The sequence below is a fragment of the Lutra lutra genome, chromosome 9 (genome assembly GCF_902655055.1).
Source record: "Lutra lutra chromosome 9, mLutLut1.2, whole genome shotgun sequence".
Taxonomy (NCBI): Eukaryota; Metazoa; Chordata; class Mammalia; order Carnivora; family Mustelidae; genus Lutra; species Lutra lutra.
The window spans coordinates 115,401,967-115,429,043 of record NC_062286.1 but is presented as its reverse complement, the minus strand read 5'-3'; the positions used below and the strand labels follow the sequence as shown (position 1 = coordinate 115,429,043).

Below are 27,077 nucleotides of genomic sequence, written 5' to 3'. Positions count from 1 at the left end.
TGGTCCTTTTAGGTCTCTCTTCCTCCAGGAAGCCCTCCTATTATCATTCTCAAAACCCAAGCTGGGTGTGCCTCCCCTGAGCTTCCACAACACTGAACATTACTGTATTCACACTTAAGGCGCCCTGGTAAAACTGTACATTTACTTTATTTTCACCTCTGAACCTTGAGTGTTACAACCAGATTGTGTCTTATTACTTGCATGTGTCCCCAGAGTCTAATAAAAATGTCTACCTCATTGTAAAAGGCCTTAATAATGGAAATAAATGGGTGAATTGCAAATTGAGGATGCTTCTGGAATTTTACTCCTGTAAATAACAGTGAGCATCTCCATAAATAAGCCTTTTCTTGGGTTTTAGAACATTCCCCCAGAAGTAGGGCTACCAGGACAAGGACATAAAGATTCATGTGTCTCTTGCTATAGATACATGTGTCTTGGTCCATACTTTTCCGTTCCCTCTTCTTTATTAAGACCTGGGATATGCCACCCATAGCATTTGGGTAGGACGGACTTGCCTTTAATCCCTTGAGTAAATTTTCTGTTTAATCCAATCAGGATATCCTATCACTCCCCACACCCACCCCCTGCCACAGACAGCAATTGATTTAAATTACATGAGCAAAGCTAGACCCATGGGGCCAACTAGACTGATTCAACACTTCTTTTTTTCACTGTCAGGAAAATGCATGACCATGACCAGACCCAGAAAGCAGAGAGCTCCAGTGCTGGTGACATCAATTTTGTGGCCATAAGGGGAAGTCCCATTGCTTAGTAAGGATTATCACTACCCACCACCCCCAACCCCCCCGCAAGGAAGCAAAGGTGGGAAATGCACAAAAAAAAATTGACCCTGGTCACATTGCCGCTGGATTAAGCCTCACATGAAACTTCTCCACCTCTCAGCTTTTGACTTTTGTTAGTCAATAAATTCCTTCTCTTGTTCAAACCATATTAAGTTGCTTTTTTTAAAAAAGATTTTTTTTAGGTATTCTCCACCCCCCCAACAGGGGGCTCAATCTCACAACCCTAAGACCAAGCGTCACGCGCTCTACTGACTGAGCCAGCCAGGCGTCCCTGAGTTGCATTTTGTTTTTACTTTCAAACATAAGCAACCGAATGCATATACTACAGACCGCCAGATTGTTTTTCAAGGATTTTTCCACGTTGGCAATTAAGCAGAAATTGTTTTAATCTGTTTGATAAGACAGCTGCTTTGAAGAACTCAATATTTCAGGATATCGGGGTCACAAAGACTCTAGGACATTGACTCATTCGTATTGCTTCCCTCCCCCCCTCCCCCCACCCAGCGAGCGGTAGAATAGAAGGTCAGACAATATCTGTCACAGTGACCTGGAGAAACAGGTAGATGCGAGACCAATTTCTGTTCCCAGATGGTGCTGTGGGTTTTTTTTTTTTTTTATTATTTGTTTGTTTTTATGTCTGTGACTTTTAAGAATAACCTTTCCTGTTGGTTTTTCTTTTTCAATTCTTAAATATAAAACAAACCTGTTCATTGCAGGATAATCAGAAATATCTGTTTCAACTATCGATTGATGTTAACAAACCATTCCAAGATTTCACAGCTTAAAATAATTTTATTATGCTCCCACATTCTGTGGGTCAACAATCTGGAAAGGACACCGTAGGCATATGGTATATATTAGTACCACCATGGGCCATCAGTTGGGAAGACCCAAAGGCTGGGACTGACTTGACTGCTGGGGGCCAAATTATCTGGAGGTGTCTGAACTTAAATGTCTGGTCCTTGATGCTGGCTGGCTATTAGCTGGGACCTCAGCGGGAGCTGTCAGCTAGAACACATACACAGGGACTGTCTGTGTGGCCTGGGCTTCCTCCTAGCATGGCTGCCTCAGACTTCTTACATGAAAGCTCTGGGCTCCAAGGCTTGTGCCCCAAAAGAACTGGACCCAAGCTCCATAGCATTTTAAAATTTTTTATTTTTTCAGCATAACAGTATTCATTATTTTTGCACCACACCCAGTGCTCCATGCAATCCGTGCCCTCTACAATACCCACCACCTGGTGCCCCCAACCTCCCACCCCCCACCCCTTCAAAATTCTCAGATCGTTTTTCAGAGTCCATAGTCTCTCATGGTTCACCTCCCCTTCCAATTTCCCTCAACTCCCTTCTCCTCTCCATCTCCCCTTGTCCTCCATGCTATTTGTTATGCTCCACAAATAAGTGAAACCATATGATAATTGACTCTCTCTGCTTGACTTATTTCACTCAGCATAATCTCTTCCAGTCCCGTCCATGTTGCTACAAAACTTGGGTAATCATCCTTTCTTTTTTCTTTTTCTTTTTTTTTTTACAGCTTTATAAACATATATTTTTATCCCCAGGGGTACAGGTCTGCGAATCGCCAGGTTTACACACTTCACAGCACTCACCATAGCACATACCCTCCCCAATATCCATAACCCCACCCCCCTCTCCCAACCCCCTCCCCCCATCAACCCTCAGTTTGTTTTGTGAGATTAAGAGTCACTTATGGTTTGTCTCCCTCCCAATCCCATCTTGTTTCATTTACTCTTCTCCTACCCCCTCAACCCCCCATGTTGCATCTCCTCTCCCTCATATCAGGGAGATCATATGATAGTTGTCTTTCTCCGATTGACTTATTTCGCTAAGCATGATACCCTCTAGTTCCATCCACGTCGTCGCAAATGGCAAGATTTCATTTCTTTTGATGGCTGCATAGTATTCCATTGTGTATATATACCACATCTTCTTTATCCATTCGTCTGTAGATGGACATCTAGGTTCTTTCCATAGTTTGGCTACTGTAGACATTGCTGCTATAAACATTCGGGTGCATGTGCCCCTTCGGATCACTACGTTTGTATCTTTAGGGTAAATACCCAGCAGTGCAATTGCAGGGTCATAGGGTAGTTCTATTTTCAACATTTTGAGGAACCTCCGTGCTGTTTTCCAGAGCGGTTGCACCAGCTTGCATTCCCACCAACAGTGTAGGAGGGTTCCCCTTTCTCCGCATCCTCGCCAGCATCTGTCATTTCCTGACTTGTTAATTTTAGCCATTCTGACTGGTGTGAGGTGATATCTCATGGTGGTTTTGATTTGTATTTCCCTGATGCCGAGTGATATGCTCCATAGTATTTTATGACTAAGCTTAGGAAGTCAGATAGCATAACTTCCACCATACTTTAGAGAGCATTCAGTCACTAAGGTCCTCCAGATTCAATGGGAGAGAACAGAGACCCCATCTTTTGCGGGCAGAGGTATCGAAGAACTTGTGGAATGTTTGGGGTTTGGTTGGAGGGGGGCCTTGGGCATGTTTTTAATTTACTACACTGTTCAATCAAAAAGAAGACAAAAAGCAACAACATAGCTCTCGCCACCCAGAGAAAATCACAATCCATGTCTTGGTGTCTACTTTTAAGAGTACTTTTTTTAAAGGCTTTATTTATTTGAGATAGAGCAAGAGTCAGAGAGAGAGAGGGAGAACACAAGAGGGGGAAGCAGACTCCCCGTTGAGAAGGGAGCCCAATGTAGGGCTCCATCCCAGGACCCCAGGACCATGACTCGAGTAGAAGCAGACATTTAACCAACTGAGCCACGCAAGCACCTAATCCTTTTTTTTTTTTTTTTTAATGAATCTTTTTTGTTACTGATTTTTATAAAACTGGGCTCATTTTAGTTAAGGCTCTTTTACTTTAAAGTGAGAGAAATCCAATTCAGTCTAATGTAAGCAATAAAAGAAATGCACTGGCTCATAGAATTGAAAATCGTAGGGGCTGACTTCAGGAGCAGATGGATCCAGAGGCTCAATGAATGTCATCTGATTCTGTCTTCCCATATCTCCTGGTTCTACTTTCCCTTGTTTGATTTCATCCCAGGCAGGCTCTCCCACATGGAGGCAAGAAAGGGATACCACAGCTCTTGGCAAGCATGGTTCTCAGGCCTTAGGCCAATCGAAAGAGAGTCACTTCTCTCTTGAGGGTTTTAGCATCATCTAGGGATGGCCTTCACTGGTCAAGCTTGAGTCAGGAGCACAGGGCATCCTGGCAGGACATGGCCTGCCCCGAATATCCTAGGGAGATGAAAAGCTACATCCACTCCAGGGATCATACAATACATGCAATTTTGTTCCCTGGTTTTCTCAAATTAACTTTATATTTACACCAATGAAAAAACTTCCAGAAACATCATTTAGAACAACCGCTTAGCCCTATCAGCAGATGCATCCTTATTTATTTACGAATTTGTTGCTGTACATAAGCTATTTTCAGTTTTTCACTACAACTGTCAGTCTAGCTTCCCTTTTAATTAAATCTCTGCAAGAATCCACTAAATATTATATCTGGATGTGGAATTGCTGAGTCCAAGGACACACATGTTTTCAATGCTCTTGATGATTTTTTTTTTTTGTCAGATTCCCTTTATGACAAGTTGTAGCAACTTCTGCTCCCACCTCCATGATTTAAGATTGTTGATATCACCCTGCCCAGACCCATACTGGATACTAAAACTTTAAAAACAAATCTTTACCAAACAGATAAAATGTTATTTTGTGGTTTTCTTTTCTTTTCTTTTTCTTAAGATTTTATTTATTTGAGAGAGATCACAAGTAGACAGAGAGGCAGAGAGAGAGAGGAGGAAGCAGACTCCCCGCTGAGCTGAGGGCACAATGCGGGGCTCAATTCCAGGACCCTGAATTCATGACCTGAGCCCAAGGCAGAGGCTTTAACCCACTGAGCCACCCAGGCGGCCCTATTTTGTGGTTTTCATTTGTATTTTTTTTTTCCTTATTGCTAGGGAGGCTCAGTGAATTTCACTTCCTTCCATCAATTACATTTCCCAGGAGAGAAGCAAAACGCCTGTGAGGGTAGCCCGGCTCAAGGCCCACAGCGCCCAATCCCTCAGCGGCAGCGGGAAGTAACAAGAGTGCTATTTGTGGTGACAATTTAAATAATAGTGGCCACAGTAATAGAGTCTCCAAAATTATCAAGTGTTGCGCCCAACACCGTACGTTGGTCATAGTGTCTGACCTCCTGGGACATCATGGGTAGCCCCTTCCACTGGGGGCCCCTCTGGTAGACAGGGAGCTTTGCTCAGAGCTCGGTTTCATGGCTATGAAATCCTCTCGGGATTTCCGCCAAGGGGTTTCTTTACTGTGCCCTCTGCAGAAAAGTCTCCATTTCATCCCCTCCCTACTCAGCCCCTTCACTTCCAAAACCATACAGTCGCAGAAAGGAGGCAGGTGTCTTACCCCACAGACGGTCTGGCCAGCTTCACTGTTTCTTGTTTTCTCTCCTCCTCCCAGGAGCAGAATCACCCCCTCTCTGTCCACACAGCAACACATGGATTGCCCTGCACTGGTTTCAACACGCCTTAGTTAGGGGATGTGGCTCTCATCCTGCCAAGGTTATGAAGGTATTTATTTCCATACACAGAACAGGAAAGAAGTGGAAAATAAAATGTTCTCTAGGCTTTCAATATCTATAAGGTAGGCTGCTGATGTTGCCCCATTTTATAGATGAGAAAACTGAGGTTAAAAGAAATACCATCATTTGTCTGCAGTCCTCCACTTGCATGGGCTAAGAAACTCTCAGGGATGCTGCTCCCGGAGCCACAAGAACCATCTACTCACCCTAAACTTACAGCATGTCTTTTTGCCCCCAGGCCTTCCCTCCTGCTGTCCCCCCAACCCCCCATTTCTCACTGACCATCCCACACCCTCCCATTATCCCAATATCTCCTGTGCCAAGAGGCCACATCTGCATCCTGCAGCCAGCCAAACAGAGCCCAGCCCCTAACAGCTGGAAGGATCAGTTACAGACACAAGTCCCCATGGGTCCGAAAGTTGAGCTGCTTGGGACCCCGAGGCCTCTCTGTCTAGCACTCCCCAGTGCTCAGCCTGGAGAACAAAAACAACCTAAGGAACTCCGGAGTGGCTCACAGCTCCTCCAGACAGAGGTAGAGATCAGCCTGTACCAGGGCTGGCAACTGACTCATTCACCCAGATCCCTTCCCATCTCCTCAGCTCAAACAGCTCCTGATGCAAAGCTAATGCTCTCCTCTGCCTCCTTGTGTGCCTGTTCTTGGGGGCGGGGGCTTTGGGTAGATTTCTGAAAAGCAATTATGCTTATTACTGGTTAGGATTTCAGAAACCTTCTCTGTTTGCTGAGTACATTAATTGCCAACCCTTTCCATCACTCATGCTTCCTGACAGCCCCATTTTGCAGGTGGAAAAATGTGCCGATGCAGTGAGCAAGGGAAAAAGGCTGTAACAGAAAACCGAAGATGGAAGGAGAAGGCCTGGAAGACGTTACTGGTGTCCATGGAGTTTCCAAGCCTTCACCCTGGACATCTCAGTTATGTGAGCCAATAAATCCTCTCACTTAAATGGTTCCAGGTGAATTTCTTTCACTTGTAATCAACAGGCTCCTTGTTATGACTCTTATATGTGGTGTCTTTAAAATATATATTATAGGGGGCGCCTAGGGTGGCTCAGTGGGTTAAGCTGCTGCCTTCGGCTGGGGTCATGATCTCAGGGTCCTGGGATCGAGTCCCGCATCGGGTTCTCTGCTCGGCGGAGATCCTGCTTCCCTCTCTCTCTCTGCCTGCCTCTCCATCTACTTGTGATCTCTCTCTGTCAAATAAATAAATAAATAAATAAAATCTTTAAAAAAAAATAAATAAAATAAAATAAAATATATATTGTAGGGGCACCTGGGTGGCTCAGTCGGTTGAGCGGTTGCCTTCAGCTCAGATCATGATCCCATGGTCCTGGGATCAAGCCACGTATCCGGCTCCCTGCCCGGCAGGGAGTCTGCTTCTCCCTCTCCCTCTCCCTGCTGTTCTGCCTACTTGTACTCTCTATCTCTCTGTCAAATAAATAAATAAAATATTTTAAAAATATATATGTTATAAAAAATAAAATAGGAACTATATACATTTTTACTAATATATTTCAGTTTATTTTACAAACTAAGGGCTCATGTTAAAAATTGAAACCATCCATCTAAGGTATGGATTTGGGGTTAAGTGTGGGCATGCCCCCTTGCAGATTCCCACTTCAGCCACAAGGGTAAAGTGAAGGAGAGAGGGGACAAGGGCTATCGAACACAGCAGCTTTGCCGCAATGGACAAATAGTGAGCGATACAGCAGAGCCAGGACAGCTAAACCTGTACAAAGCAGCAGAGAGCAGGCGAGTCACCTAATTTGTGCCTCCATCCCCTAAAAGGCTCAGAAATGGGAGGTGTCCTACGCTTTCTAAAATAGGGTGTAGACAGGTCAGGAAATGGCCAGAGTGTTAGAAGTCTGTAAAAAGCAGCTGTTAGAGGCCTCTGCCTGAGGACCCCTCACCCAGGCAGAAGATTAAAGGGTGTCTTTGTGGGTTAAAGCAAGAGACTCTGGCTGTGGGAGTCTCCATCCGGAAGCCAGGCAGGAGCCAAGTTCAATGAGAGGTATAATCTAAAGGCTGAGGCCCCGCTCTCCTCTCTACTCTGAGCAAGTCAGGCTTTCCCCCACCAGGCCATTGGAAGATTCTACTGTGGACAAATGAGCAGCGGATGAGAAAAGGCATATCAATACTCAACAGCTTTGCTCAAAGAAACAGCCCAGCCAGACCAGTCCTTTTCCAGGCAACACCCTTCTCCGATGCATTTACTCATGTGCATAATTAGTTACAAAGGAAGGAAGGCTGTAATTACCCACACAATGCTGCCTTGTGCTTTTTTAATTTAATAATGTGCTATGGACACATCCGCGTCTGTAGGTATAAGTCTCTTTGTGCAGCAGACAGATCCGTATGAAGAACAAGATATCCATGCAGTCTCTAAGAATCACACCACAGGTTACTTATTTACAGAGCTCGGAGGGTTCTTTTCTGATGAGAAATCTGAGGACTGCTGCTTTCGTCAAAGGATCGAATTTGGTCTCATCCGTGAGGGACACAATAACACCACACGCTTCTTCTGTGATGTACTAGCAAGCACGCAATGACTTGCAAGATATTCCCGCCAAAAATGCACATCCCTAATCTAGCCAGGAAGGAACAGACAAATCTAGAATGTGACATAGTCTCCTAGACTCTTCAAAAATGTCAGTGTTATGAGAGGGATCCTAGATTGGAAGGAAGCTTAGCTGGAAGGACAGTTTGGAGAGAGTTTGGGAAATTTGCATATAGGATGTAAATCTGAATACAGAATGGATGGAGTGTATGAAAGTAGTACTGTTGTCATTCTTGAGTATGGCACAGACATGGCAAATTGTTGGCTATTGGTGAGACCAGGTAAAGGATATGTGGGTGTTGGTTGCCCAAGTCTTGCAAGTTTGCTATAAGTCTGAAATTTTTCACAATAAAAAGCTGGGGGATGAGGGATTGGCTTTTGGAGACTACACGTGATCCATTTGGGCGGGCGACTCAACTTCATAAGCGTGTCCTCTGTCAAGGGGGATAATAATAGAGCCTACCTCACAAGCCTGTTGAATTAAGTGAGATAATGCCTGCAAAGTGCGTATCAGAGTTCCTGACATACCAAATGGTAACTGTCACGATCATCAGCCTCGTTCTCTTTAATGGATGCATAATTCCATTGTCTTGAGTTTCTCTTGATTTGGCAGGGAAGTCATCGCCCAGCTAATGAGCTGTGCTATTTTCTTGTCAGCTCCAGATAGCGTGGCCACAGATGATGCCGTCTACAAGGGAGTGGAGCAGAAAGAGGTCTTGCCCCGACAGTTGAATCTGGATGCCTGACCAGTGGACTGCTGCCCCTTTCCCTACCTCCTTTGGGTGAGAGCTCCCTTTTCAAAGGAGCACCCATCCAGAGTGGTGTGATTTGGGATAATTTTGTTCTTTCTACTTCCGCTGAGGCAGCCGCCCACCCAGTCCTGGATAACGCCCTTTCCTCCTGGCTGCAGTGGTTACTGTAAGCATCATCTCAGACAAGGTCCTCCCTAGGAGTCGTTTGCCAGCACCATCAGGAATACCTACAGTGAACCGGAAGCACAGACATAGATGCAGCCCAGCCCCGGACAGAAGCAATCCTCAGGTCTAGAAGGGGAGACAGCCAATAAGGAAATCCAGCTCCCTAGTACCCCAAATCCCCCAAAGATTGCTACTTTTCACTTCTCTGTCATTCCTGCAAACGAGGCACCAAAACTGAACTCGGAAACCTACTTTATCTGCAAGAGAGAGGTTTTAAGTTTGCCTCAGAAAGACCCTCGAGGAGCAATTTCCTCCCAATTACCACTAGTTTCTCAACGCTGCTCCCTTGAGAGGCTTTATAGAGGGGCGATGGTGCCGGCTGATAATGTCAGGGGATCTGCACTATTAAGTAACTTCTGGAAATCCCCAAGGCTTAATGACAATGCTTTTCCTTTGAACTCCAAACTTCTTCTTCTTTTTTTTTTTAAAAAGCATTCTCCAGCTATTTCATTTTATTGTGTTCAGACCATCCTTTGACGCAAGTGGGACAAATATAGTCCTATCCGTCCCTGCAAGAGCAGAGGAGGTGGTGCGGTGTCGTGGAGAAGAACGCGGGCTCTGGCGTCAGACCGCTGCAGTCACTCTTGGCTCTGCCAATTAGCAGCTTTGTAATCCTGGGCCAGTGACTCGGCTTTTTTTGAGCCTTAGTTCTCTCTCCTGTGAAATAGGGGTTAAAAAGTACCTGCTGTGTGGCATTGTGGTAAAGCTAAAAGGAAATCATGAATGCAGGGGCAAAGCCTGGCACATAGTAAATGGTCAATAAGTATCACCTATTATTATTATTGTTATTGTGGTTGTTATTGTCACTGCAGACAGTCCAGGGATGACAAAGGTAGATAAGCAATCATGGATGGCTTCCAGGCAGAAGCATAATATTAGACATGGAGGTAGATACAAGGGCCAAGAAAATTGTCCCTGCTCTCCAGGACCTCATAACTAGGTTAGGAAAGGGGGAAAAAATCAGGAGCAGGCAAATAATAATGCCAACAATTAGAAAGGGGTCTCCTTTCAAAGATGTTTCAAGGAGGCATCAACACACAGGTGCACAGTGTAGGCACTGGCGTGAGCTCCACGGGGTCAGATGGGAACTCATCAGCAGAGAATCGAGCCCCAGGAGATGCTCGAGTGAACACATATATACATATACACGTTCAAATGTTCAGAGTGAGGACATTTGTTACAGACAGATGTGATTTGAGAAGTGTCTTGCCAAATTCTCACGGGGAAGACATGCCATGAAGTTAGCCTGGCTTAGAATTCAGGTCTGTCTGACGCCAAAGCTCCCATTCGATCTGTGACATCCCACTGCCTTCACTGATTTCTGCCTACATCTCCACGGTTCTGAAGCATGGTGGGTGGAGAGGTTGGAAGGATAGGTGGATGGCATATGGCGGGTGGATGGAGGAGAGAGGGTAGATGGTGCTTGAATGGATGATGGGGGATAAAGAGAAGGATGGTGGGAGGAAGAAGAGGTGGGTGGTGGCCAGATGTGCCCTGATTGGATGGGTGGCTGATGGCTACAGGAAAGGTAGGGGGATGAATGGATGGGGGGATGGAGGAATGACAGAGAGATGGACAAAGACACAGACTTGCTTTATACATAAAAGCTCAGGAGATGTACCCTATATAATGAAGTTTTAGAATATAGGTGAGGTTCAGTGGGGTGGAATCCGGAGCCGACGACCAAGAAAGAATTCTTTAGACATCTTTGGTGCAAAATGGTGGTTTATTAAAGCATGGGAACAGGACCCATGGACAGAAAGAGCCACTGCCCGGGGTTGTGAGGGGTGGCAGGTTATGTACGATGGTGTTGGGGAAGGTAAGGAAAAGGGGAGGTTTCAATAAAACTTTCGTATGCTAAAGACCTGCAGGATACCAGATACCAGAGGCCTTGCCATTATCAAGGTCGTTTTTTTCCCTTCTTAGCAAGGTATTAACATTAAGATAGTTGGGAGATTCCTAAGGAATGTCAAATATGTCCCACCCAGGAATGGGGGTGGGGGAAAGTTGCGCACAGTGTCAGCTTGGGTTGTCAGGGTTGTCAGCTCGGCCAACCTTCTGTTCCCTCATCATACAGATGAGACACTAGCCTGGAGTGAAGTTCAGATGACAGAGCAACAAGGTATAGTCAGGTACTTAAGAGCTCGGTTACTCTTTGTCAACATAACGATTCCATGGTAGTTCGTAAGTCCTATAACTGAGTACTTACTATGTGCCAGAGCCTGTGCCTTAGCCCTTGAGAGGGATTATTCACAAAAATACTGAGGTCGTTGCTATCATACTCCTACAGAATTGGGAGTTCGGAGGTACGTCTCCAGGTTGCACAGCAAGTAAACAAGTTGGCAGAATCAGGACTCGGACTCGGGCTGTTGAAAACCCCAAACTCCTGTGCTTACCCACTGTGATGGACCTTCTTCTCAGAAGAAGAATCAGAGCATCAGCTAAGGGTCAAGACATTTTCCCAGGGAAGAATACACCAGGGCTGAGTCTGAAAAGCCAGGAGAAGGAAGGGCTGTCAAGGCAGAAAGTGCAGAAGGCCCAACACCAAGGAGCCATGACAAATCCCACCCCACGGGAGAGCGAAGCAGGAAAAGAGATGAGGCTGGAGATGTAGGCTGGGACCACGTCAAGGCGGGTCTCAAGTGCCATATCTAGAATAATTAATAGTAATATTAATAGCAGAGTACTATGAGTCAAGCATTCTGCTAAGTACCTTCCTTGTATTAGCTCATCTGATCTTCTTAAATATGTGAGCTCAGTTGCTACTCTTTGCCCAATCTGCAGCTGAACATCTGAAAGACTGAGTCACTGAGCTGTGTGAAGGTCACACAGCTGAGAAGTGGCAGAACCAAGCCTCAAACCCACATCTCTCTGACTCCATGATCCGTGTCTTAACCATGATGCTGGACTGCCCTGTGTGAGCTTGAACTTAATCCATTCCACAAGGGTTTGGGCTTCCTCCTGTCCAATGGGAAGCCATTGGAAATTTTGGAACAGGGAATAACCTGAGAAAACACATGTCTTTGAAATGTCCCCAACGATGCAAGTTGGACAGAGAAAGACAAAACTGGCCTCTACTGTAAGCCCACCTTTGATTGGCCTCTCCTAAGTGCCTCATTCTGCCTAGACAACTTGGAGCTCACCTCCCAGCCCCTGGACCCCACTCATTGGGTCAGAGGCCAAAACAACAGCTTCTCTATGGGCCCGTAAGCAGGACCTGACCCTCACTGGGCCTCAAATTCCTGATGGGAAGGGGGTATCTCCTCCATCTCTAAAAAATATCTCTCCAGGGGCACCTGGGTGGCTCAGTGGGTTAAGCCTCTGCCTTCGGCTCAGGTCATGATCTCAGGGTCCTGGGATGGAGCCCCGCATCGGGCTCTCTACTCATCGGGAAGCTTGCTTCCCTCTCTCTCTCTCTGTTTGCCTCTCTGCCTACTTGTGATCTCTCTCCCTGTCAAATAAATAAATAAAATCTTTAAAATAAATAAAAAATAAATAAATAATACCTGGTTTAAAAAAAAAAAAATCTCTCCAGCTCTAACATTATACTTCCCTCAGATGTCCTCTGGGGCTAGTCCACTCAATGTGTCACTTTGAGCCACTCATAACAGCCTTGGGAAAGTTGACATCTGCATTTTTCCCCACCACCGTGATATTCCAATGGCTCTTCCTCCCAACATAGAAGAGTTATTTTGGGGTGCCTGGGTGGCTCAGTGGGTTAAGCCTCTGCCTTCGGCTCAGGTCATGATCTCAGGGTCCTGGGATCGAGTCCCGCATCGGGCTCTCTGCTCAGCAGGGAGCCTGCTTCCCTCTCTCTCTCTCTGCCTGCCTCTCTGCCTACTTGTGATCTCTCTCTGTCAAATAAATAAATAAAATCTTAAAAAAAAAAAAAGAGTTATTTTGGGCCACGTTTCAATATAAAGCTTTGTTCTCCCAGCCCTTGTGTGTCATCACCAGCTTGTCGCTACAGAATCCCCTTCAAGACACCTTTGCCTTCCGGAGCCACTAACTCCAAGGGGAAGTTATTTATAAGCTTCTGACGGTGCATAATTGCTGATTGCGTCTGGCTGAGGGGTTGTCAACAAGTAGCCTTCCGCTGGAGACTGGCTTTCTTAATGCCAGCAGATGTGTCAACTGTCACTTTGTTGAGACTCTGGGGAAGCTCTGTTTTCCATTTAAATGTAGCCCGGGAACTCAATGGAGGTGGTGGCAGGGATTGTAAACCAAATGGTGAACACCACCACTGGCCTATGCCCTGAGGCATATTCAGGTAGGCCTGGCGCTCTCAGTCCTTGATGGAAGGGCAAGTTCTGATGAACCGGATTTTGTGGTATCCAGAGGTGTGGACTTGGAACCAGACTGCCTGGGTTCACAGCTCAGCTCTGTTTCTTCAAGAGGCTACAACCTTGAGCGAGTTGCCTAATGTCTCCATGCCTCACATTCCCCATATGGAAAATGGGGATGTTGTGGGTTTAAGTGAGTTATTGTGTATGAAGTCATTAACAGTATAAGCACATCGTAACAGCTCAACAAAATGTGGGATGTTGCTGTTATTAGTATTAGGATTCCAGGCATAGTGAGAGCCCCCACTGGTCTGAAGAAATAAGGAGACCACAAAGCAGTGGTCCTTAAAGAGTGGTCCCCATCTTTATGAGAGAGCTTGTTAGAAATGCAAATTCTCAGACCCCACCCCGACCCACTGAGTCAGACTCTCTCAGGGTGAAGCCATAAAATCTGGGTTTTAAGAAACCCTCTGTGTGAGGGGCGCCTGGGTGGCTCAGTGGGTTAAAGCCTCTGCCTTCAGGGCTCAGGTCATGATCCCAGAGTCCTGGGATCGAGCCCCGCATCAGGCTTTCTGCTCAGCAGGGAGCCTGCTTCCTCCTCTCTCTCTGCCTGCTTCTCTGCCTACTTGTGATCTCTGTCTGTCAAATAAATAAATAAAATCTTTTTAAAAAAAGAAAAGAAACCCTCTGTGTGACATTAATACACAATGTCATCTGGATGGCATCCCTCCCTCCCTTTCTCCTAACTGGTCATCCCCTAAGATGAATGAAAATGGCACATTCCCTGTGTGACTTAGGGTGGGCCTTTCAGCATCCAGTTACCAAGCTAATTACCTTACTTCAGCGGTGACCCAAACATGGTGGCAGAAGAGGGACTCACTCTGATGCGTGAGCTTCGAGACAGGTGAGGAAATGGTAACATTTGGTCTGAGAGCACGAACTCCGCAGGCAAAATTCCAGAACCCTGAAGTCCGCCTTGAGAATGCTGAGCACTAAGAAGCAATAAAGGATTTCCAGCCGGGGCATGAAGTGATAGTAAATCTGAGCTTTTTTGAAAAACCCTCTTATTTAATAAATAAATAAATAACAGACCATACCAAATGCTGATGAGGAAGTGAAGCCCCTAGAACTCTCTGGCAAGAAAGGGAAATGGTAGGACAACTTTGGGAAGGTTTGGCAGTTTCATATAAAATTAAAAGTACTTTTATTACCATCTAATCCAGCAGTCCCATTTTTAGGTATTTACCCAGGTGAAATGGGCCATATGTTCACACACACACACACACACACACACACACTGGAGGCCGATGTCCATAGCAGCTTTGTACAAAATCACAAAAACCCAGAAACAATCCAGATGCCACCTGACTGCTCAACAGAGAAACCAAAAGGCCACTGCTAAAGAGTAAAAAGAAACAAAGTACAAGTCCATGCAGAAACATGGCTGAGTCTCCTGAGAAGGCCATCTGAGAGCAGACTAGCCAGCACCCACTGTATTGTCATAGTCACGTGCTATTTGAGAGAAGCCAGAGCTCCAGATAGAAAACAGATCAGTGGTTGCCAAAGGAGAGGGGGAGGGAGGGGCACAGGGAGACTTTGGTGGGGGTGTCATGGAACTGTTCTATATACCTTGATTAAAGTGATGGTTATAGGACCGTACATGAAAAAGAGGGAATTCTACTGTGCGTGAATTATGCTTTTTCTTAAAAAAAAAACAAAAAAAGTATTTGTTATAGAAAGGAGAATAGTTAAGGCTGGGGGACCAGTAGAAGGCTTTTAGGGGTTTCAGGTGTCAGAGATAAGAGATGACAAGCTTGTGCTCAGGATGGGGCGATAGGGATAGAGAAGCAGGCAGATCGGAGAACTGGTCCAGAGGTGAGTATATACACAAAGTGCCCCACAGCATAAAGACGGGCACCTTACCTCTCTCCATGTCATCTAAATGAGCCGTATGTATATATAACTTTCACATACATATCTGCAACTCCCGCCAATCACAGCATGTTATGGCCTTTCAGTTTCACCAGGGGCAGTGGTCAGGTGCAGGAACAGAGGCATCATTGGGGGCAGAATGGAACAGAGACTCACAAGAGGACAGTGGGGCAGGTTGGAGTCGAGACACATCTATAATGTGAACAGGGTCCTGAGCAATGGCAGCAGAGGCACAACCAGACCTGTCCGTGAATAAAGAGACCCATGTAAGGGTAACAGGTGATCCTGACAGGTCTGTCCTGGGCTGTGATGACCCCTCCCTGTACCTGCTTATATATTCCTCTCCCCTGAGTATTTGAGCCTCAAAGCAAAGCCGTGAATCATGGTTCAATTCTCAGGTCTAATTATTTCCTTGGATGACATTACCCTGTCCCTCAAATCGTGGACACAGAGTGAGTCTTGAGCAGTAACACCTGGTGTGGGAGTCATGAGACCTAAATCATTATCCAGTTCTGACCCTCTGACTCGGAGTGACTTATTTTCATTCTCTGGGCTTTGATGTCTGTGTTTGGAAAATGAACTGGTTGATCTCTAAGGACTCACCCAGCCTTTATAATAAGCAAATTCTACCCCCAAAAGTTTTTGTTTTACCCATCCCTAATTCCAAAATGTGTGTTAAAATATCTTACCAGAATGAACAGAGCAAGATAGAATGAACTGATTAGGAAATTGAGATGAAGGAGGCCAAGGGTAGGATTAAAGGCTTGTACTTTGCTAGAGATTAACTTTATCCTTGACCTTGGAGATTGAATTTATCTCCAAGATTTCTAGCAGCCAAAGCAAAGAAGCAATCAAGATTCATTAGATTAGGGGCACCTGGGTGGCTCTGTCAGGTAAGTGTTAGACTCTTGGTTTTGGTTCAGGTCATGATCTCAGGGTCCTGAGATCAAGCCCCATGTCGGGCTCTGCACTCAGCTTGGAGTCTGCTTGTCCCTCTCCCTCTTCTCCCCCTGCTCGCTTGCACATGCTCTCTCCTCCCTCCCTCTTGAATAAATAAATCTTTTTAAAGAGTTACATTAGATCAGAACTGTTTGGTAGAAATTTCTGTGATGAAGTCTGTGATAGAGTATTCTATACCTGGCCCGTTCAAATGTAGTAGCCTCTAGCAACACGTGGCCATTGGGAACTTAAAATGTGGCTGGTGTGACTGAGGACGGGAGTTTTAAACCATTACTTAATTTTAATTAGTATAAATTACAGAAGCCTCTAGCCATAGGTTTCACACTGCTGTTGCATCAGAGAGTGCAGCTTTAGATAATTTACAGTGTTTTCTCGGAGTGCCAATTCTAAATTTACTGTCTCAGTTTCACCCCTCATTGCCTGGTCTGCCATACTGAGGGCAGACCTTGTCATTATTTCCCCTTTGTCAGCTGGTACAATGTTAGGTTTTGTCACTAGCGGCAAGAGCAGGACCCTGAAGGAGGAAGGGGTTTCTCTTCTTGTTTCCAGCCCACTCTCCAGGGTAGGCTTCCACAGCTCGCCTGGTTTCTGCAGCCAGGCTCTTGCAACACCTGCAGCTTCTGCAGGTGCCAGCTCCCCCAACACACATGGCTTCTCCAGTGTCTGGTAGCTTCTCCAACACTCAGCCATGGAGAGCAAGTACCAGTCCCTGCAGGGCTCCCGGAGACAAGCAGCTTTCCCCAGGACCTCTTCAAGTGACTTCAGAGTGGAAGGCCACAGACAAAGGACTTCCCTGTGAACAGCCTCCCCTAGCAACCCCCCTTGGACAACTTTATAGCAAGTTCTAAGGCATGGCATCTCCCGGCAGATGGCTCCCCACTAGGAACCCCAGGGGCAAATGTCCAGCAAATCCTGCAGGTGCAGGACTCAGAGACTCATCCACTCTCTCCTTGGCCCTCTCCTAGGTCTGAATCAGAGCCCTAGGGCTGGGAGCCTTTCCAAGGGCGCTCTCTTAGTCCCAAAGGCAGCACTACCCTCAGAGCCTTGTATCCACTCTTCCAGTATTCTTCACGGTTCTTTCTGTCTCACTAGCCAATTCTTTGTTACTCCAATCTTCTCTTCTAGTTAATTTTATATTAAACTTTCTCTGTTCCAATTTCTGTGTAGTTTTTATCTCTTGATTGGACTCTGGCTGAGATAGGAGTAGTCTCTGGAGACAGACCTATAGAAATGGGATTTGGGTGTTGATGTGGTCATGCCCTTGGGCTTAAGAGCAATAATGAGCTCCTCACCACTGAGAAATGGGATGCTAGTGGTCCACTGCAAGCAGCGCTATCACCTGTGGTTGACTGTGATGAAGAACCCATTGAGACAAGCACCCAGGGAGCCCTGTGAGACGCTTCACTTGACTCTATGGCCATAATCATGACAAGAATGACTAGAGTGTGGGATATATTCCTTCAAGTGGACTGGAATGCTTACAGAGGGAAAAAATGCCAAGTTCAGTTCAAACCATGGTCTGAGAATTAAAAGGATAGAATTTAAGTGGATTGAGTGTCCGACTCTTGATTTCAGCTTAGGTCATGATCTTAGGGTCATGGAGTCCAGCCCCGAGTCACACTCTACACTAGGCTTGAGATTCTCTCTCTCTCCTCTGCCCTTCCCCGCTCTTAAAAAAAAAAAAAAAAAAAAAAAGACAAAAGAAGTTAAGAAGGATGCTTTCTTTCCTAAAGATATAAGGTTGATATGACTAAAAATAGAGAATTTAATTTTGTGAGTGGCTGAATGTCAATAACAATTGAATTTACAGCTTCATTGAGTTGTTCATGTGAAACTGGATCGGGAAAGAAGGGGATCATAAAATGTGAAAGGAAAACATCTGATCGAATCCATTTGAAACCTACAATCTTGAACCCCTGTGTCATTCTGAGTACACATTATCAATGGCAGGATGTTTCCCCCTGGTGTATTAGGACACTAGCACTTTTTTTTCTTGAACCCTGTAATAACTTCATCTAAGGCAAATGTCTTGAGAGGATAGGCTCACTCTCCTCAACACCCACCATGACCACCCCTAGTTGCCACTAAACCCATTACTAGGGTTAAATATTAGCGTGCTTTATGGAGACAGGTACACATGATGACCTTGGAGGAGACATCTTAAATATCCAAGAATTATAAAATTGTGGTAATATTTATCAGCGTGAATCTGGGATCATGCATGGGTCTGGATTTGAAGAGTGTTAGACCAAGGATGGTGGACTGTAACACTACAGTGAGCAAATTCATTGATGTAGATGAACCTAATAGAGAATCCAGAGTTATTACATTATCTCATACCCCTGGAGGTATCTCTAACTGCTCACTTGGTGATTGACTGAAACTTGAACTCAATGGTGACTTACATTTAATGAAATTGAGAGGCCACAGCCTGGATTTACACACATAGAATTATATGGAAGAAGAAATGAAAAGATGTGGGGATATGAGAAGGTTTGATTGGATTTGTCATGTACAACCTGCACACCCACTCACCAACTGTGTTCCATGAGAACACCCAGAAGACACTCCCTTGATTAAGGCATTAAGAAATACATTTGAATTCTTCTTGAAAGCTCTGTGGTTGCCCTTTTTGAATGATAGGTTCAACTATAGGGAATGTCACCATTGATATGGGCTCCCTGATTTTGGTGAAAATCATGGGATCCTGAAGTAGAAGAGGACAAATGGCATTACTTAACTCCTGAAGATCAGGTGGGTATATCTAATGGTGGCAGGAATGTACCAATAACTAGATGTCTCGGTACACAAAGATCTTTGGAAATGGCTAATCAATCATGGAATCCTAGGGATAAAACAAATGGACACCCTAGTAGGGAACTGCCTGACTTCTATAACAGGAAAAGACTCTCGGTCTGGTAGCCAAAAAACCTGACCCAGTGTTCACAGTAAAGAGTCATGGCTCTCATCCAATTTTGAAACCTAGGTCAATTCACAGAGTAAAAGCCCTTTGATTGAAGGAGCGGTGGGGTACCCTTGAAGAATGGCTCTGCACCATTGCCTCAAATATGCACAGTAAATCTTCCTGTAAGAGTTCCCCAAAAGGACTGGCAGTCATTTGCTATAGTGACTTTTTTAGGAGGAAAAAGAAAATTTCAGAGATAAGTAGATACTGGGTCTGAGCTGATGCTTATTCAGAGACCCAACCACTGAAGCCCAGAGGGGGTTACGGTGGTCAAATGGTAGAATCTTAGCTCAAGTCAGAGTCACAGTAGACCCAGTTCATCCACAAATCCATCTTGTATGTTATTTTTCCGGCTTCTAAATTTATCGTTGAAATAGACATACTTGACAATAGGCAGAGTCCTTATACGGGCTCTCGGACCAATGGGAGGAGGATCATTATGGTAGGAAAGACTGAGTGGAAACCCTCAGAATGTCCCCTTTTGTTGCTGTGCCAAACCAGAAGTAATACCACCTCACTGGGAAAATTGCAAAGACTGATGTCACTTTCAAAGACTTGAAAAAAGTAGGGATAGTGATACCTATCACATATCCCAGTGAACTCACCAGTTTGACCTATGAGGAAATCAGACAGATCTTGAAAAATGTGAACTCTTATAAATATAACCAGTGACGCTTCCCATGGCAATTGCTGTTCCAGATTTAGTATCTTTAACTGGAACACATCAACATGGCCCCAGGTACTTGGTAGGCAGCTGTTGGATTGTCCAAGGCCTCCCCACACTCCAGATCAACATGTACAGACAGCTAGAAACAGTTTGCTTTACTTAACAGGGACAACAGTCTACTACCTTCCCAGTTGTGCCCTATGATTACATCAGTTCTGTTCTCTGCCATAAACAATGATCTGTAGAGATCTTAATTATTGTGATATTCCATAAAATGTCATACCTATTCACTGCATTGATGACATTTTGCTAATTGGATCTGAGCTCTTTTATTCATTTCATATTTTTGTTTTATATGCAAGTTTTTGAAACTCAATCTTACGATTTGGTCTTCCGATAACAGTATTCAGTGGGACCATGACAGAACTGGGGGACAATTAATATAGCTAGCAAGGGATACAATGCCTGTTGGGGATGGTGCTTCTCTTTTGGGAGACAGGCTGAGAACTTCTTCATGTGTAATCAGGAGAACTCTATATTAGATGGGAAGTCTAATCCCATTGGGGATTTCTGGGATACAGTGTAGAACCCACACCTCAGGGTTATACCCCCCCGAGGGTCGACACAGATGAACTATTTATGTGCGAACTGGCACCAGTCAGTGGCTGAAAGCTCCTGGGATTGCTGATGTTCCAGCTCCTCTAGCCTGCCAGGCCAATGGCAACAGGAAGTGCCTGGGCAAAGAAAGGCAAGGGCCCGCTTTTGGAAAGTGTAGCAAGGGCGAGAGGATGCACGTGAGGCCCTGATAGGGTCTGCTCCTCTCCAGTTTCCTTCTCTCTAAACCAAGGAGGAGAGGGGTGCCTGGGTGGCTAATTGATTTCAGCTCAGGTCATGATCTCAGGGTCCTGAGATTGAGCTCCTCATTGGGCTCTGCCCTCAGCAGGGAGCGCGCTTGAGAGTCTCTCTTTCTCTTTCCCTCTGCCCCTACCCCTCTCAAAAATATGTATAAAACAGGGGCGCCTGGGTGGCTCAGTGGGTTAAAGCCTCTGCCTTCGGCTTGGGTCATGATCTCAGGGTCCTGGGATCGAGCCCTGCATCGGGCTTTCTGCTCAGCAGAAAGCCTGCTTCCCTCTCTTTCTCTCTCTGCCCGCCTCTCTGCCTACTTGTGATCTCTGTCTGTCAAATAAATAAATAAAAAAAAATATGTATAAAACAGTGACACCTGGGTGCCCCAGCCAGTTAAGCAGCTGCCTTCGGCTCAGGTCCTGATCCTAAGTTCCTGGGATCAAGTCCCACATCAGGCTTCTTGCTCAGAAGGAAGCCTTCTTCCCCCCTCGCCCCCCCCACCTCTTGTGTGCACTTTCTCTCTGATTAAAATAAAAATTAAATTTAAAAATAAATTTAAAAAAATGTATAAAACTGGGAGGAGAATTCCTACTTCATAGGGTTGTTTCTGTGCTGCTAACTTGCGAGCTCCAAGAGTTAACTATTCATCACTTGGGGGCCCTGAATTGCCAGGAGAACTAAGAGAAATGGTGTAGAGAGAGCAGCTGACAAAGAGTCCAACCTCAGTGTGAGTCCCTTCCCTCTCCCTTTTAGTAACTGCTTGCCTAAATCCAGGACCTACTCAGTGCCCGTGTGGTACAGGTGTTAATCATTCTATCCAGAAGAGAAAACAAGAGGCTGGGAGGGTCTAAGTCACCTCCCCCAGGTCACTGACTGCCTGACTCCAGAGCCATGGTGCTTGGCCTCCATGTAGCACCACACCACCAAGGGCTGGCTTCTGACATGCTCGCCAACAGTGTCCATCGAGGAGCTCAGGTACCAGATGCCTGGGAAGCATCCGCCCTTGCCAGATGTGACCCAGATTAGCTTTGGGAAAAGCTGCTGCCAGGAATGGGCCTGTCTTCTGCTTCTCTTCCTTCGTAATTGGTGTCCCAGCAACATAGCTCAGGTGGGTGGAAGAAAGTCTCCTTTCTATCTGCCCCCAGGCTTTGTCCTCTTTTGCCCACACACACCTCCTAGGTGTCACATAGCCTCACCTTCTGAGGGCTTCCTTCGGGGGATTAATTTTGAGTCTAGGCCAGGCTCTTTGTTCTGTCAATCTGAGCACAGACGACATGGACATTCTGCCTGCTTTTTACCTTCTGCCTGGGAAGGCCCAGGCTGTCACTGCTCACCTCTTCCTCACTGAGCTCGTAGTCTCGCTGAGGCAGACTAGGCATGTTTTTAGGGTACCAGCACAGAAAGGCACCAGAAAGGAGTGGTGATAGGTGCAAACCAATGTAGTGACCAGGAAAATGGTTCCTACATTTGGGGTGTGCTTCTGACATCAAGGATTGGCTCCTTCAACTCCGTACCCCACCCCTGTGCCTAGTTCACCACATGCTAAAGACTGGCGGACACGAGTCTACAGACCAGGTCCTTGAAGAACTTGATTTCCAAGAATGGCTGTGCTATGTGGAAGCGAGAAGTGAAGTAGAGAATATACTTCCTCCCTCTGCATTAACAAGCGTGTTCTTGGAGCATTCTTTGTTCCTTTGCAGCAGTGACAGCAGAGGTCCGGCGACGGGGGCCTCATTTTGTTTTACTAAGACGAAGGTCCTGGGACATCCGTTTGCTTGCCTTCAAGCAAGGCAGAAGCCATGTGGCCCTGGAGCCAAGAGTGGTAGCAGTTTCCAGATCTATGCATCTCAGCTGAGGCTATGTGGCCTTGGAGCCAGCCAGTGACTGAGACACAGACTTCCTGAATCTTCATCTTCCTCATCATAGAAGCTCCTTTGGTGGACCAATCCCATTGGCACATTCTGGGAGACATTCCTGAAGGTTCTGCCTACATCTGGGAGGCAGACGGTACATCTTGCTTCTCTGCACTCATGGGCACACACATGGTCTTCAGCAGATGGCCACAGAAGCCTCTAGACATTCTCTGACAATTGTGGGGCCTACAGGCAATTGTGGAGCTCCAGGCCACCCATCTCATACTGAAAGAGGCTCCAGAAAACACATACCTGACTTCATTTGATTTTCACAGCAATCCTATGAAGAAGAGGCTGTTCATAATCCCACCTTACAGATAAATAAGTAGAGGTTAAATAATCACTCTAGGCCACAGATCTGTGTGACAGCAGAGCTCCTCTTCACTTTCTCCTATCCCCAGCCAGCATCCTCCCCTGCTCACCTCCACCCCTCATTGGCAAAAGAGAGGAGAGGGCTGGGCAGGAAGGATGGAGAGAGATCTCTGGGAGCCAGGCAGTGGTCAAGCACAAACTATCCTTGGAATGTTAGAAAGTTCTCTTGGAAAGTCCTTCTCAGCCTGAGGCACATTCTTTTAAAGTACTTTCTTGATTGGAAAAATTTGGTGCTGTGAGGCTGGAATTGAACATGTGGGAACGGCCCAAGGATACTGTGTAGCACAGCTGCAGAGTAAGGAAGCATGTCAAGAAGGGGGCACCATCAGAGGTCAGAGCCAGGTGGCATCACACAGAGACAGGCCCCAGGGGGCAGTCAACATTGTCAGGACCATGGCAGCTTCAAGGGAGGAACCCAGAGGATGAGTGTTCCAAAGGCACTCATTAGCTGTGCACCCTTGGGGAAGTGACTTCAACTCCCTAAGACTCAGCCTTTTCATCAGCCCTCTGCCCGAGAGGCAGAGCATTACAGGGGTTAGGACTGCTGGCTTTCCAATCCGACAGCTGAGCCCTTGGCTTTGTCACTAGTTGCGTGGCTTCCTTGTGCCTGTTTCCACATCTGTGAAATGAGGATGAAACTACCAATGAAATAGCATCATTGGGACAATTCAATGAATTGGCATAGGAAAAGGATTTTGCACTGCACCAGGCATATAGCAAACACCAAATACATGTTAGCTGTTGTTTTTCTTACCTAAGAAGGAAGTGTGAGGATTAAAGGAGACAGTATAGGGGTGCCTGTGGGGCTCGTCTGCCTTTGGCTCAGGTTCTGATCCCAGAGTCTGGGGATTGAGCCCTGCATCAGGCTCCCTGCTCAGCCTTCTTCTCCTCTCCCTCTGCCTGCAGCTCCCCCTGCTTGTGCTTTCTCTCTATATATCCAATCAATAAATAAAATCTTAAAAAAAAAAAAAAGGAGACAGTATGTATGTAAGGTCTCGTATATACTTTGCCTTTGATGATCAGCTCAGAAAGTGGTATTCTGGTTATCTAATACTGCCTTAAAAACCATTCCAAAGCATAGTGGCTTAAAATAACAATGATCAAGTACCTTGCTCACAAATCTGCAATCTGGGCAGGTCTTAGCAGGGTTGGCTCATCTCTGCTCTGTGCAACATCAGCTGGGAAGGTTAGAGAGGGCCTGAGGGATTCACCTTCCAAGATGGCTCACTCCCATGGGTAGCCCGTTGGTGCTAGCTGATGGCAAAGAGTTCAGCTGGGTCTATAGACCAATGGCCTATGTTATCACTCCATGGCCACACCATGGCTGCTTGGGCTTCCTCACAGCATGGCAGCTGGATTGTCAGAGCAAGTGTACCCAGAGATGGAAGGTGGAGCTTCCAGACTCTAAAGGTGTTAGCATGAAGATGGGCCCAACTTCACTTCCGCTGTATTCTGTTAGTCAAGCACTCACTGAACCTGTCCATTCTCAAGGGGAGGGAGACAGATTCCTCCTTTTGAATGGAAAGAATGTCAAAGAATTTGCAGCCATCTTTAATGGAGGTGATTTGTGTATTCACTCCAGGTACTAGCCCTGGGTCCAAATACACAGACGGAGGTGAGTAAGCTCTTTGTTCCCAAACCACTCCCCAACCGAGAAGTAGATGATCAAAGCAGGTAAGAGGGACCCCCTCCAAAATGGATAAATCCTATTTGTTATTCCAGATTCAGTAGAAGAGAGTTTGTGAGTCTCTCATCTCCCAAGATCCCTGGTCAAGTGCCTACCTTGCCTCCCCCGAATCCTGCTTCCCTCTCCCTGGGGCTGGTCGGGGAGCCCGTGGTTGTATTCAGGGTTGCAAGTCACGATGATGAAGCATACAGGCTGTGGAACCTTTGGGTAGCTTCCTAAGCTCTGTCAGACTTACGTATCTCATTCAGGAAATAGGCATGAGATGCCCTACATCACAAGGTCATTCTGAGGCTTAACTGAGGTCATGAGTATGTAGGGTGCAAGGAAATTAACAAGTGACCCATTGGGCTAATTTTTTTTTTTAAATGTGGAGTATTTTTCATTTCAGAAACAGATTTCCTCTTTCCCTCTGGCTCCCCACCCTACTACCTACTAGGTTATGGCGAGTAGGTAGGAGTCAGGAGACTTTAAAGAACCCATTAAAAGTAAGCCTTCCTAAGATAATGAGTATAGATATAAGTACAGCTATTGATAAATAGTATAGTACGTAGAGACAGTATGATCTCAACTATGTGAAAAGATAGAGACTAGAGGAAATGTGCGAGATGTTAACAGTGGTTGACTCTGGAGACTGAGACTATGGCTGATTTTTTTTCCCTGCTTCTCCTTTATAACCTTTTTGTGTGCATCCCCATATCTTAGCAGTCTCTGTGTTACTTTTTAATAAAGACATTCATATGAAATGAATAGATATGTGATGGCGCCCTTCCCATGCACCCCCACACATCCTCCCACACAAACTTGTCTTTCTACAGAGCAGGATTTGCCCAGGATGATGCTATTGGACCTTTGGGCCGACAAGTCTTCCTTGAGCTGGAATAGACCAGGCATCGGGGGACACTGAGCCTCCCTGCCCCTCGCCCACGGAACTGTCAGTAGCGCTCCCCAGTGTCAACTAAGAACGCCCCCATGTCATGCCAAAAAAAATTGTCCTTGCTTTGCAGAGATGCATTTGGGGTGAAATGTCAGGATGTTTGTAATTTAGTTTCAACTACTTCAAAAAAAATGGATAAAACAATTATGTGGAACAAACATAACAATTGAGAAATCTAGGCCACGGATATATGGGCATGGGTTCAATTACTCTTCTTACTTTTCTGCTTGAACATTTTCACAATCAAAAAGTGGGAGGAAACGCCCCCACTCCCCATTTTCCAAATGCCCCCAATGGATGTGGTACGACCCCTTGCTGAAAAACCTCTGGCCACGTTTTGTACCAGCCTCTTTTTCATAGATGGTGAGTCCTGTTATAAGTCGAAAACTCCTACAGTGGTGCTTCTTTGGTCTTCAAATGTTTCCTTGATGGCATCTGGATGTCGGGGGACTGTCCTCATGGTAACGGAAAGAAGGGGCCCTTGTCCAGTCCACTGGGGCCTTGCTGGTTCCATGAGGTGTCCTCCGACCTGCCTGGCTAGTGGCGTCCCAATGGTATGAGCTGAAACTTGTGATCTGTTCCCACTGTCACAGACTCTATGCCTCCGCCTCTCTCCTGGGCACATGCGTGGCTCGGAGACTCAGCAGCACCCTCCATGCACCCCTGCCTCAACGTGCCACCTGGCCGCTCCAGGCTCATCCATTCTTCCCTGGGGGCACATAGGGACTTCTGGGGCTCTCCCGTGCCATGCCCACCCTGAGATGATTCCTAACCTGGGGACAATATCGGAATGGCATAAGAGGTTGTAACAGGGGAGCCCAACCATCCACCCATACCTTCCTCATATGGGGCATTTTATAGATTTCATGTACACGCTCCCTTCAGTCACACACCTTTCTGAGTGCCTACATTGCGCTGGGCACTGTGCTAAGAGTCTGGGCTCCCCACCCGACAGCATATACACACCAGGTGTCTTTTGATATGTGAAAAGACAAACAGATCCTGCTGCAGCCTTACCGAATATCGAGCAGCTGTTACAAAGAATAAAAGGAATTGATATGTACTGATAAGGAAAGATATCCAAGCAATGTTTTCAAAGGAAAGGCAAGTTTCAATGTAATAGGTGCGGTAGACTTGGAGCTGTTTTCCATGAAAAAAAAAAAAAAGTATAATAAAAAGAACTGAAAGCAACCCTCTTTCTGTCCCTGCATTAAATAATACTACGACCAAGTCATAATTTAGTCGCTTGCTCTAGGAAATACCTGCTCTCAGAAGATAAGACAGAATCAGACATATGCCTTACTTAAGGAAACAAAATTTGCTCATTGGGACTCACTTCAAGTCCCTTGCCTCTCTGGGTCCACAATCCAAAGCTCTTAGGTCATAAATTTTGCCCTGTCTCAACCAGCTACCTGCCTTATATGACCCACCTTAATGAACTCCCCACTTATATGATCAGCTCAGCCTTTAATGCCCCGGCAGTGTCCCTCCTTGAGGTCTTCACTTTCTGACACCACTAAGACTTGTTCTGAGTGGTGTTCT

General features: G+C 45.9%; 1 protein-coding gene across 3 annotated transcripts in view; it reads right to left on the bottom strand.

Moving 5' to 3' along the window:
• Positions 1–27,077, bottom strand: part of PDYN (prodynorphin) — a 105,763-nt gene that overhangs the window by 42,799 nt on the left and 35,887 nt on the right. Inside the window, exons 1-2 of one of the 3 annotated variants that reach the window (XM_047745018.1) lie at positions 15,183–15,303; positions 14,094–14,251 (exon numbers count right to left, since the gene is read on the bottom strand). In XM_047745018.1, the coding sequence (XP_047600974.1) occupies positions 14,094–14,251; positions 15,183–15,197 (173 nt within the window). In that variant the 5' untranslated portion in view covers positions 15,198–15,303. Of the gene's footprint in view, positions 1–14,093; positions 14,252–15,182; positions 15,304–27,077 lie in introns of those variants that run through there. The other 2 variants (XM_047745019.1, XM_047745021.1) reach the window with 2 other exon arrangements.